Source organism: Mirounga angustirostris, unplaced genomic scaffold (assembly GCF_029215605.1).
Source record: "Mirounga angustirostris isolate CCGP_5_RB_7025 unplaced genomic scaffold, mMirAng1.0.hap1 SCAF_7, whole genome shotgun sequence".
NCBI lineage: Eukaryota > Metazoa > Chordata > Mammalia > Carnivora > Phocidae > Mirounga > Mirounga angustirostris.
The window spans coordinates 32,517,828-32,530,862 of NW_026991715.1; the positions used below are offsets into that span (position 1 = coordinate 32,517,828).

Genomic DNA, 13,035 nt, shown 5'->3' on the forward strand with positions numbered 1-13,035 from the left:
GATGACGGTGGCAGAACCCCGGCCCGACTCTCCCTCGCCCCCGCCCCGGGCCCGGGCTTCCCCAGTCCAGTCCCCGCTGGGGAGCCGCCTGAGCCGCGGTGCACCTAGCTCTACGCGCCCCGAGACCTCCACCTGGGCGTCCCCAGCTCTTGCGCACGTTCGGGCTCCCGGCTTGGAACCAGGGAGGAGGGAGGGAGCCAGGGAGCGGCAAGCAACGACCCGGAAACGCCATATAAGGAGCAGGAAGGATCCCCCGCCGGAACAACCCTTATTTGGGCAGCGCCTTATTTGGAACGGCTCGATATGGCCCGGCCGCTTCCGGCTCCGGGAGGAGGGAAGAAGGCGGAGGGAAGAGGCGGGGGCAAAGCTGGGAACGCCGGAGCAGCCTGAGTCCAGGAGTCCTCAGCTGAGGCCTGGGTCCTAAGCTTTCTCGAGGCCTGGGCGCCCAGTTACAGGAGTCGGCGCGGGGGCCGAGGTGAGGGGCCGCGGTGCCCACCGCTCTCGGATAGGGGGCTTCACGTCATTCCGGGTCCTCCTGGCCGGTCTTGCCATATTAGGGCTTCCTGCTTCCCATATATGGCCATGTACGTCACGACGGAGGCGGGCCCGTGGCGTTCCAGACCCTTCAAATAGAGGCGGATCCGGGGAGTCGCGAGAGATCCCAGCGCGCAGAACTTGGGGAGCCGCCGCCGCCGCCGCCAGCTACCGTCGCCGCCAGCTTCCGCCGCCGCAGGACCGGCCCCTGCCCCAGCCTCGGTAGCAGCGCCGCGTCCACACCGGCCGGCGGCGAGGGCGAGCCTGGAGGCCCCACCATCTCTCGCCACAGTGTCCCCCGCGTCCCGCATGTGACCGGCCAGCCCCCCGAGAGTGTGTCCCCCGCAGCCACGGCTCCGGGCTGCGCCCACCCGGCCCAGCACCAGCTCTCCAGCCCGCCCGTCCGGGATGGCCGCAACCAAGGCCGAGATGCAGCTGATGTCCCCGCTGCAGATCTCCGACCCGTTCGGCTCCTTTCCTCACTCGCCCACCATGGACAACTATCCTAAGCTGGAGGAGATGATGCTGCTGAGCAACGGGGCTCCCCAGTTCCTCGGTGCCGCCGGGGCCTCGGAGGGCAGCGGCGGTAACAGCAGCAGCAGCAGCGGGGGCAGTGGAGGTGGAGGGGGCGGCAGCAGCGGTAGCAGCAGCGGCGCCTTCAACCCTCAGGGGGAGGCGGGCGAGCAGCCCTACGAGCACCTGACCGCAGGTAAGCGGTGGCCTACGCCGAGGATTAGCCCCTTCGCCACCATCCTGGCGACCCGTCCTTCCCCACCGCCTTGCAGCGCCCCCTTCACCGCAGCAGCAGTGTTGCTGGACCTCAGGGATGCAAGTGGGGTTTCCCTTCGCTTCCTCAGGGTCATGTGTTAGAGGGATACCTGGGGACATCCACCCTCACCCTCACCCTCCTCGTCCCTAGCGGTGCGCAGAGGAGCTAGCTTCTGTTTTGGATGGAGAGCTCGGGCTGCGTGGGTGGGTGGAGAGGGGGGAGGGCTTGTTTTGAAGAGCAGGGCTGCGCCCCCCTTTCTCCAGACGGGCTTGCGTTGCCAGCCGCCTGTCCCCAAGGAAGGGCCGTGATCCGTGCCCAGGGATGTCCTGGCAGCCGGGGGCAAGGGGCGCGCACTAGCCGCGGCGGAAGGGGTGCTGGCGGGAATCCCTCCGTGGCGCAGCCGCCGCTGCGGAGCGCCGTGAGCTGCAGTGGAGGGGGATTCTCCGTGTTTGCGTCAGCTGTTGTTGAAATGGGCTCTGCCGCTGGAGCCGGTCCAGGAACATTGCAATCTGCTGCTATCAATTATTAACCAGCTCAGGAGTCAATGGTAGCCAGCCCGACCTCTTGCCTGGCAGCTCGGGCGCTTCTCGCCCCCCCAGGGATTGCTCTCCAGTAACCAGGCCTCCCCCTTCTCTCTCTCTCCTGCCAGAGTCTTTTCCTGATATCGCTCTGAATAACGAGAAGGTTCTGGTGGAGACAAGTTACCCCAGCCAAACCACCCGGCTGCCCCCCATCACCTACACTGGCCGCTTCTCTCTGGAGCCTGCACCCAACAGTGGCAACACCTTGTGGCCTGAGCCCCTCTTCAGCCTGGTCAGCGGCCTCGTGAGCATGACCAACCCACCGGCCACCTCATCTTCAGCACCATCTCCGGCAGCCTCCTCCTCCTCCTCCGCCTCTCAGAGCCCACCCCTGAGCTGCGCGGTCCAGTCCAATGACAGCAGCCCCATTTACTCAGCGGCACCGACGTTCCCCACACCTAACGCGGACATCTTCCCCGAGCCACAAAGCCAGGCCTTTCCAGGCTCCGCGGGCGCCGCGCTCCAGTACCCTCCTCCCGCCTACCCTGCTGCTAAGGGTGGCTTCCAGGTCCCCATGATCCCTGACTATCTGTTTCCGCAACAGCAGGGGGACCTGGGCCTGGGCACCCCAGACCAGAAGCCCTTCCAAGGCCTGGAGAGCCGAACCCAGCAGCCTTCCCTCACTCCACTGTCCACCATCAAGGCCTTTGCCACGCAGTCGGGCTCCCAGGACTTGAAGGCCCTCAACTCCACCTACCAGTCCCAGCTCATCAAACCCAGCCGCATGCGCAAGTACCCCAACCGGCCCAGCAAGACGCCCCCTCACGAACGCCCCTACGCATGCCCGGTGGAGTCCTGTGACCGCCGCTTCTCCCGCTCAGATGAGCTCACCCGCCACATTCGCATCCATACCGGCCAGAAGCCCTTCCAGTGTCGCATCTGCATGCGCAACTTCAGCCGCAGTGACCATCTCACCACCCACATCCGCACCCACACAGGCGAGAAGCCCTTCGCCTGCGACATCTGTGGGAGAAAGTTTGCCAGGAGCGATGAGCGCAAGAGGCATACCAAGATCCACTTAAGGCAGAAGGACAAAAAAGCAGACAAAGGTGTTGTGGCCTCTTCTGCCGCCACCTCCCTCTCTTCCTACCCGTCCCAGGTGGCTACCTCCTACACGTCCCCAGTTACTACCTCTTATCCCTCCCCAGCCACCACCTCATATCCATCACCTGTGCCCACCTCCTACTCCTCTCCCGGGTCCTCAACCTACCCATCCCCTGTGCACAGTGGCTTCCCCTCACCCTCAGTGGCCACCACATACTCCTCCGTTCCCCCTGCTTTCCCGGCCCAAGTCAGCAGCTTCCCTTCCTCAGCTGTCACCAACTCCTTCAGCGCCTCCACAGGGCTTTCGGACATGACAACAACCTTTTCTCCCAGGACAATTGAAATTTGCTAAAGGGAAAGGGGAAACAAGGGAAAAGGGAGAAAGAAACACAAGAGACTTAAGGGACAGGAGGAGGAGATGGCCACAGAAGGGGTTCCTCTTAGGTGAGATGGAGGTTCTCAGAGCCAAATCCTCCCCCTCTACTCCACCCAGCGTCGGAGGGGGAGGTCTGTTGGCCTGCAATCCTTTCTGCCCACTTGCCCTTCCTCCCCAGTTCCTACTCCCTTTGACTTCAGCTGCCTGAAACAGCCATGTCCAAGTTCTTCACCTCTATCCAAAGAACTTGATTTGCATGGATTTTGGATATATCATTTCAGTATCATCTCCATCGTATGCCTGACCCCCTGCTCCCTTCAATGCTAGAAAATCAAGTTGGCAAAAATGGGGTTGGGGCCCCTCAGAGCCCAGCCCTGCACCCTTGTACAGTGTCTGTGCCATGGATTTTGTTTTTCTTGGGGTACTCTTGATGTGAAGATAATTTGCATATTCTATTGTATTATTTGGAATTAGGTCCTCACTTTGGGGGGGAAAAAAAAAAGAAAAGCCAAGCGAACCAACGGTGATCCTTTATTTTGTGATGATGCTGTGACGATTACGTTTGAAGCTTTTTTTGAAACTGCAGTCCTTGGTATTGATCAGAGCATGTGTCAGAGTGATGTTCCGTTAACCTTTTTGTAAATATTGCCCGACTGTACTCTCACATGTGACAAAATATGGTTTGGTTTTTCTTCTTTTTTTTTTTGAAAGTGTTTTTTTTTTTGTCCTTTTGGTTTAAAAAGTTTCACGTCTCGGTGCCTTTTGTGTGATGCGCCTTGCTGACAGCTTGACATGTGCAATTGTGAGGGATGTGCTCACCTCTAGCCTTAAGGGGGGCAGGGAGTGATGACTCGGGGGAGGCTTTGGGAGCAAAATAAGGAAGAGGGCTGAGCTAAGCCTCGGTTCTCCAGAATGTAAGAAAACAAAATCTAAAACAAAATCTGAACTCTCAAAAGTCTATTTTTTTAACTGAAAATGTAAATTTATAAATATATTCAGGAGTTGGAATGTTGTAGTTACCTACTGAGTAGGCGGCGATTTTTGTATGTTATGAACATGCAGTTCATTATTTTGTGGTTTTATTTTACTTTGTATTTGTGTTTGCTTAAACAAAGTGACTGTTTGGCTTATAAACACATTGAATGCGCTTTATTGCCCATGGGATATGTGGTGTATATCCTTCAGAAAAATTAAAAGGAAAATAAAATAGCTGCAGTTGGGTGCGTGTTTCCTGGGCTGGAGGTGGGGGCCCTTTTGCCATCTCTTTTTTTCTTTTCTTTTTTTTTTTTTAAAGATTTTATTTATTTATTTGACAGAGAGACAGCGAGAGCAGGAACACAAGCAGGGGGAGTGGGAGAGGGAGAAGCAGGCTTCCTGCGGAGCAGGGAGCCCGATGCGGGGCTCGATTCCAGGACCCTGGGATCATGACCTGAGCCAAAGGCAGACTCTTAACAACTGAGCCACCCAGGCGCCCCTCTTTTTTTCTTTTTTTTTAAGATTTATTTATTGAGAGAGGGAGAGAGAGAGCATGGGGGGAGGGGCAGGGAAAGAGGGTCTTCAGCAGACTCCACATGCGGTTGGAGGCAGGGTTTGAGTTGGGGCTCCATCTCACCATGGGAGATCAGGACCTAAGCTGAAACCAAGGAGTCAGACGCTTAACCACTGTGCCACCCAGCACCCCCACCTTTTGCCATCTTTATTGAGGGCTTTGAGGGGCTTTTACAGAGACAGCGAAATTCTTTTTTTTTTAAGATTTTATTTTTAAGTAATCTCTGCACCCAACATGGGGCTCAAACTCACAACCGGGAGATCCAAGAGTCACATGCTCTACTGACTGAGCCATCCAGGCACCCCCAAGACAGGGAAATTCCACTCGGAGTCGTGTCTGCTGTGTGTCACTGGAGTGAATTCTTTTGAGAACTGTGTGTGGGTCTCTTCTTGATACTGGGCCTCAATCTGGCGGACTGCAGCCTTCTCTTGGTTAATTAAAGCTAAAGAAGGCCACAGGTAGAAGTGGAACATGAGTGCCCGGAGGCAGTGCTATTCTCATGGCCCCAAATGTTTGGCTGGCCCTGCCCCGCATTCTCTACCCAGGGTTGGGGAAAGCTATGTTCTTGGGAATCCCTGCTATATACACTTGGGGGAGATAAAGGGTGGCCACAGGGCTTTGGGAAGTAGTAACAAGGCTGGAGCTGACTCAGCCTCTCCTGCCCATCCTCCATGTCCCCAGAAACCTGAGGGCATCTAAGAAGCCTAGAAGAGGTGAGGGCCAGTTCTCAAGCCAAGAATCCTTCCAGGAAGAAATCTCATTACTTGCCAGCTGGAGCTGGGATCCTTGGGAGCTTCCAGGAATACAGGGCAGAGTGGGCAGGAGGCTGGCCTGGTATTTAAGTTTCCCTTCCAGACCAAGTCTGTCCCATTGTGTAGGAGGCCTGAGGTGCTAGGTTCCCTGGCCCCAGCTCCCTGATGGTGCACACTCACGGCTGGAGCAATTCTTAGGGGCCTATTAGCATCTGTCTACTCTGTGAGAGGCCTTGAGCTGGTCACAACAATGCAGATTGTCGGTTGAGGAGACAGAGATGTAAGCCAAAAATTGTAACATGGTGTTATGTTATATAATGTGGACAAGCATGGGACTCTATGAGAGCACGGGGAAGGATACCCAACCCACCCAGGAGCTTAGGAAAAGTGGAAAAACTGAGTTGGGAAGGGTAAGTAGGAGTCAGCTCAATTGACTTGCTTTGTATATGAGCCAGGGAGGGTGTTGGTGACTCTTTGCCTGGGAGAGTGAATGGATAGACTATTGAATGCAAGCACTACCTTCAGCCCTGACTTGAGCCTTTTATGAACTGGTCAGACACTACTGTCCATTGGGTATTTGGGTACAATAGATTTGATGTCCTGGACTTCCCAAGCCTTGGCTTCCCTCTCAACTTCTGATCCTCCCGTCAAGGACAGGGAAGTATCTTCTATACCCAGTATGGCTATCAGGCCTTGAGTGGGGTTGAGGTCTAACCTGCTCCACTCCTTCTCCCTCTGAGGGTCTCCCAGGTTACCCATCAACACTGCTCCTGGAACGTGTGCAATTCCAGCCATCTCCTGGCATTAGCCCAATTCTTTCTTTTCCATTCTAGCCCTCAACCACCAACACTGTTGATCTCTGGCCTTTCCCATGATACCAGACTCCTCAGCCCGGAGCACGAGGAACCAAGCCACCTTTTCTAGCTAAGGGCACATCCCCGTGAGCCTCCTGGCAAAATTGCCAGGTCCTGATGAGACAATATTTGTATTGACACACCTTTTCCCAGCCCCACCTACCCCTCCCCATCTCACTCTGGGCCCAGGAACACAAGTCCATGCCTGTTACACAGTCTTAATAATTTCTCACCACAGACTACCAAGGCGGTGGGGAGGGGGGGAGCAGCCCAAGGGGAGGGAGAACATGGCAAGAATAAAATAGGAAAGAAGGAGCAAAAAGACTCTGTTCCTTTAAAGCAGAAAATCTCCTATGTTATTATTACAATGCATCAGAATCAGATTCCCAGGCCCCCTTCCTAGGGCATCTTATTCTTGAGGTCTGGGATGGGGGCCTGGAATCTGGTCTTGATAACGACCACACCAGGCAATTCTGATGCAGAAGGCTTGTTGAGAAATTCTGCAAAGATTGCTAGCTAATTTTTATTAGTCCTGTCGCCAGGGTTCCTTTGGATTTTGCCACTAGAAACTCAAGTTTCTCTGCATAGCTGAAATAGAGCAAGACTCAAAAATTGCCCCATTTTACAGTCCTATAGTATTAAAAAAAAAAAAAAAGGAAAGTATTCATTTTAACTCCTGCTCCTGTGAGGGAAATCTGAAACCAAGGGCATAGGGCAGTGCTGATAAAAGCTCTATCATCATCAAGGCTGAGGTTTAGGAAAGGACCCAGATAGTGTTGAACAATTGACTGTTCCTGGCGACATTGTCTAGGGCTTCAGGGATGTGGAGGACGGAGAGGAGTGGGGTGGAAGAAGAGAGGGGGCAGGGAAACTTGGCCAGCCAAGGCTAGGTTTAGATTCTGAAGAAAAAAAAAGAACCAGGTTTTAAGGACCCTCGACCCTTCTTCCTAGTACCTGAGAGATACTCTTTTGAATCTCAGGAATGTTGAGCCTCATCTTTTTGGAAAGATTCTAAGCACTCAGAAAGACATAGCTTAGCCTGGTTGTCAGGCTGGGTTTTAGGTGTGCTTCCTTCTAGCTCCCTCTTCTTGGAACCTCCAACCCCAGGAAGAAATGGAGTCAGGAAGGGGTACTATAGGGGTGCTTGGGTGGCTCAGTCAGTTAAGCATCTGCCTTCGGCTCAGGTCATGATCCCAGGGCCCTGAGATCGAGTCCCATATCAGGCTTCTTGCCCTGCTGAGCAAGGAGCCTGCTTCTCCCTCTGCCTGCCGCTCCCCCTGCTTGTGCTCTCTCTCTCTCTCATTCTGACAAATAAATAAATAAATAAAATCTTAAAAAAAAAAAAAAGGAATGGGTATTATAGGGTCAGAGGTAGTTCCTGCAATATCCTCTGCTCTCCCCATCCCCGCTGTTTTCCTGGTTCAGCCACACTTGGTGTAGTTTGAGAGGGGAAGACTGAGCAGAGTGAGATCTCAGTGGTCCTAAGGGAAATGAGGCCAAGACTAAAAGAATCAGGCGTTGAGCAAATAAGGTTTCAACATTTTACCCGTAAGCCTCCAGGTGCTAATAAGACTTTTGTGCCCAAATAGCAAATCTAGACCTCCACTGTAGTGATTTTTCTTCCCAGATCCCTTTTCCCATTACTAGAACTTAGGAAAGCCTTTTGAGGCAAAGCTTACTGGAGAAGTTCTCTTAGGTTGGGGCGCCTGGGTGGCTCAGTTATTAAGCGTCTGCCTTCGGCTCGGGTCATGATCCCAGGGTCCTGGGATCGAGCCCCGCATCAGGCTCCTTGCTGGGCAGGAAGGCTGCTTCTCCCTCTCCCACTCTCCCTGCTTGTGTTTCTTCTTTGGCTGTCTCTCTCTCTGTCAAATAAATAAATAAAACCTTAAAAAAAAAAAGAAGAAGTTATCTTAGGTCAAATTGGCAGCTTGGCTCATTTGCAAGAAAATCTATTTCATCTCTCTTTTCGGGAGCTCTCTCCAACAAGCCCATTCTCCTCAGTGCTTAGGTTGTTTATTATTATTATTATAGCTTTAGTGAGGTACAACTAGTGTAGAATAAACTGTACAATTTGATGAATCTCGATATATGTGTTCACAGGTGAAACTGTAACCACGATTAAGATAATGAACATATCCATCACTGCCAAAAGTTTCCTTGTGCCCCTTGGAAATCTTCCCTTCTTCCATCCCTGTCCCTGGGGCAACCACTGATCTGCTTCCTCTCGCTATATAGATCGGTCTGCACTTTCTGGAGTTTCATATAAATTTAATAATTCAGTATGTACACCTTTTGGTCTGGTTTTTAACTTAGCATCATTATCTTGAGATGCATCCATGTTGTTGCTTGTATACATAGTTCACTCCTTTTTATTTCTAAGGAGTATTTCACTCTATGACTATAGCACAATTTCCTCACCCTTTTACCTGTGGATGGACATTGGGGCTGGTTCCCTTTGGGGCTATTATAAATAAAGCTGTTGTGAACATCTGAGTGTAAGTCTTTGTGTGGATGTGTTCCCATTTACTCCAAAGCTCCCCATTCTGGCTCCTTTTTCCCACCATGTCCCCATTTACTCACCTCCCTCTTGCTGGAAACAATAATCACCCATCTTCCCCCAAACTCACATAGTTAGGGACCAGCCTCCTAAAAGATCTGCTTCATTTAATTTTTCCTCATGTAAACAGAGCCAGCCCCTTCATCATTTTTATTGCCCTATTTCAAACGCCTTCCCACTTGTTTATACCTTCCTGGTAATGAGACATCTAAGGCTAAGCAAGGTATGCTATTGTTATTTATTCAGCTTGGCAAATGTACGTGAGTCCTTGGTGATACTTTTCTAAGGCACCTGGCCGTGGGTGGGCTATATACTGATGAGGCACTTCAACCTCAAACAGAGGAAGGGGCTAAGCTCAAATGGTGTGGGAGGCTGCCTTGGGATACAGGTCTTGAGAGGTTATCTGTCCACCTTATTACTATCACCTGTGGGCTCTTCCCTGGATAGGTTTTCTGGAACACAGGCCCCACTCACTCACTAGTTGTCAAAAACCTTATCCTACCGAATTCCCAACTCTCAGTTCTGAGGTAATGTTTTTTAAAAGATTTTACTTATTTATTTGAGAGAGAGGGAGAGAGAAAGCACGAGCAGGGGGAGAGGCAGAGGGAGAGAGAGATGCAGGCTCCCCGCCTAGCAGGGAGCCCGATGCGGGACTCTATTGCAGGACCCTGGGATCATGACCTGAGCCAAAGGCAGATGCTTAACCAGCTGAGCCACCCAGACACCCCAGTTCTGAGGTAATGTTGTAACTACAACTTCTCTCTCTGTTCTTTGGTGCAGGGAGCCTGGAACTGCAGGGCAGCCTGCGAGTGGAAAGGGCAGCTGAGGCTCTGTGTTCTCAACTGTGATAACCCGGCACTTGCCTGCCTGGGTGTAGGTCGGGTTGGGGTGAGGAGAGATGACTTTACTCCTTTCCAGACAGACAATAACAAGTGTTGGTGAGGATATGGAAGAATTGGAACCCTCCTACCTTGCTGGTGGACATGTAAAAATGTACCACTTTGGGAAATAGTTTAGCTGTTTCTTAGAGAGTTAAACACACATTCACCATATGACCCAGCAATTCCATTCCTGGGTATGTACCCAGGAGAAATGAAAACACGTTTGTACAAAGATATGAATATAAATGTTCATGGCAGCATTATTCAGAATAGCCCAAAGTGGAAACGATCCAGATGTCTATTCAGCCAGTGAATGGATAAACAAGATGTGGTGTATTCAAACAATGAAATACTATGTATTCAAACAATGAAATACTATGTATTCAAACAATGAAATACTATGTATTCAAACAATGAAAAACTATTCTGCAACAAGGAACAGAATACAATGTGTGCTCCAACATAGATAAACCTCAGAAACATTATGATTAAGAAGTTTTGTGCACACTGTATGCCTGCATTTTTATGAAGTGTCCAGAAAAAACAAATCTATAGAGACAGCAGATTAGTAGAGACTGGGGTAAGTGTAGGTATTGACTGCAAATCAGCTTGCTATTTTGAGGATGGTGGGAGTGTCCTAAAACTGGATTCGGTGTTCGAACAACTGTAAATTTACTAAAAGTCATTGAGTTGTACAAATGGATGAATTTCATGGTATATAAATTATACCTCAGGGCGCCTGGGTGGCTCAGATGGTTAAGCGTCTGCCTTCGGCTCAGGTCACGATCCCAGGGTCCTGGGATCGAGTCCCGCATCGGGCTCCCTGCTCCTTGGGAGCCTGCTTCTCCCTCTGCCTCTCTCCATCTCTGTCTCTTACAAATAAATAAATAAAATCTTTAAAAAAATAAAAATAAAAATAAAAAAAAATAAATTATACCTCAATAAAGCTATTTTTAAATTCCTGTACTTCAATAAATCTAGATTTTATTTTATTTTATTTTATTTTTTTAAAGATTTTATTTATTTATTTGAGACAGAGAGAATGAGATACAGAGAGCACGAGAGGGAGGAGGGTCAGAGGGAGAAGCAGACTCCCCGCCGAGCAGGGAGCCCGATGCGGGACTCGATCCTGGGACTCGATCCTGGGACTCCAGGATCATGACCTGAGCCGAAGGCAGTCGCTCAACCAACTGAGCCACCCAGGCGCCCCAATAAATCTAGATTTTAAAAATCTTTTCCTTCCCTGGTCTTTGAGTGCCCATTCTCTAGGTGGGCTACGCAATGTTAATTCTACCCTACAGATATGTCCTCCATCCTTTTCTTTCTTTTCTTTTTTTTTTCTTAAAGATTTTATTTATTTATTGGAGAGAGAGAGAGTGAGAGAGAACATGAGAGGGGAAAGGGTCAGAGGGAGAAGCAGACTCCCCACCGAGCAGGGAGCCCGACATGGGACTCGATCCTGGGACTTCAGGATCATGACCTGAGCCGAAGGCAGTCGCTTAACCAACTGAGCCACCCAGGCGCCCCTTTTCTTTTTTTTTTTAAGACTTTATTTATTTATTTGACAGAGAGAGACACAGCGAGAGAGGGAACACAAGCAGGGGGAGTGGCAGAGGGAGAAGCAGGCTTCCTGCAGGGAGCCTGATGTGGGGCTAGATCCCAGGACCCTGGGACCATGACCTGAGCTGAAGGCAGACACTTAACGACTGAGCCACCGAGGTGCCCCTATGTCCTCCATCCTTGAGGGTGAACCTCTTGGGTTCTCTCTCCTGCTAGCTGCCCTGGCCTGTGCTCTAACCAGACCCTCTGCTCAGAGGACATAGCCCTCTAAGATTGTGGTGCTGATTTGCAAGCTGGAGGCTGAAGAGCTGGCCCTAGGGTAGGAGGGGTGGAGGTCCTCCTGACTCTTGCTTAGGGATTCATTTTGAAGGAAGGGACTTTAAAAATCTGGGGAGGAAAATGGGTGGAAATGAGTCTATCCTGAAGTGTCTTCTCCTATCCCTGTGACCCACGTAAATCAGTCTGCCCACCTGGGTTAGAGTGCCTCCTCACTTTCCAAACAAATCCAGAAGTCAAGTTTCCACACAACCAGTAATGGGTGTCTTCCTCAGAGAAAATGATTTCAGCACTTTCCCAAACTCATTTCTCCTCAGAACCAACTTCTCACACCAGAACATTTTCAGATCCAATAACCAGACTCCTGAGAACCAAACTGTTCTCCTTTATTCAACAAATGAGTGGAGCATCTACTGTGGGTGAGTTGATCCAGGGGATTTGGAGGGGGTCTGGGAGAAAGAGAGAAAAATCCATCCCAGTCTGCCACTCACCTTTGAATCTATTTTTTTTAAAGATTGCATTTATTTATTTATCGTAGAGCGAGTGAGTGGGGGAGGGGAGGAGCAGAGGGAGAGGGACAAACAGGCTCTATGTGTGGCTCCATGCAGGGCTCGATCTCACGACCCTGAGATCATGACCTGAGCTGAAATCAAGAGTCACACGCTTAACTGACTGAGTCATGCAGGTGCCCCAACTCTGAATCTCTTTAGAGTCAACTATGAGTTTTCCCAAACTGGCTTCTCAGAGACAGTGAATCTCCTCTGGCTGCCTTATCACAACCAATTTTCACTCATCTCAACGCCAACATCTCCAACTGTGTTCTCAGAACCACCTATTTAGTACTCTCAGGTCCACTTGACTTGTAAACCTTCTCAAATCAGTGATAAGGCCAGCAGTACCTTGGGAGTATTAACCTCTCCTGCTGAGCAGGGAGCCCATATACTGTGTCTTTTAAAAAGGGGGGTAATTAAGAGGGTGCTTGGCTGGTTCAGTCAGTAAGGCATGTGACTTTTGATCTCAGGGTTGTGACTTTGAGCCCTACTTTGGGTGTAGAGATCACTTAAAAATAAAATCTTTTTAAAAAAGTAAAGAAAAAGAAAACCATTCTATTTATGAAAGTATAAGAAAAAAACAAGACTAAGCAAATAATTTCTAGAATCTGGTGTGATGTGGGGGTATTCATGAAGGCCCCCTGATAGAGTATTCTCTCTCCCTGCAGGGATCTGCCCCTTCAGTTGTAAGGTTTTACAGAAGAGTGCTTAAGAATAAAGAAAGATTTTCTAGAGACTCGGGGTTCTAGGT

General features: G+C 50.5%; 1 protein-coding gene across 1 annotated transcript; it reads left to right on the forward strand.

The window, feature by feature from the left end:
- The first annotated feature begins 381 nt into the window (after nucleotides 1-381).
- On the forward strand, nucleotides 382-7,806 carry EGR1 (early growth response 1). The gene is made up of 2 exons (XM_045893230.3): nucleotides 382-1,243; nucleotides 1,953-7,806. Exons 1-2 carry the CDS (start codon nucleotides 943-945, stop codon nucleotides 3,278-3,280), a joined length of 1,629 nt encoding a protein of 542 aa, XP_045749186.1. The 5' UTR covers nucleotides 382-942; the 3' UTR covers nucleotides 3,281-7,806.
- Nucleotides 7,807-13,035: the final 5,229 nt, after the last annotated feature.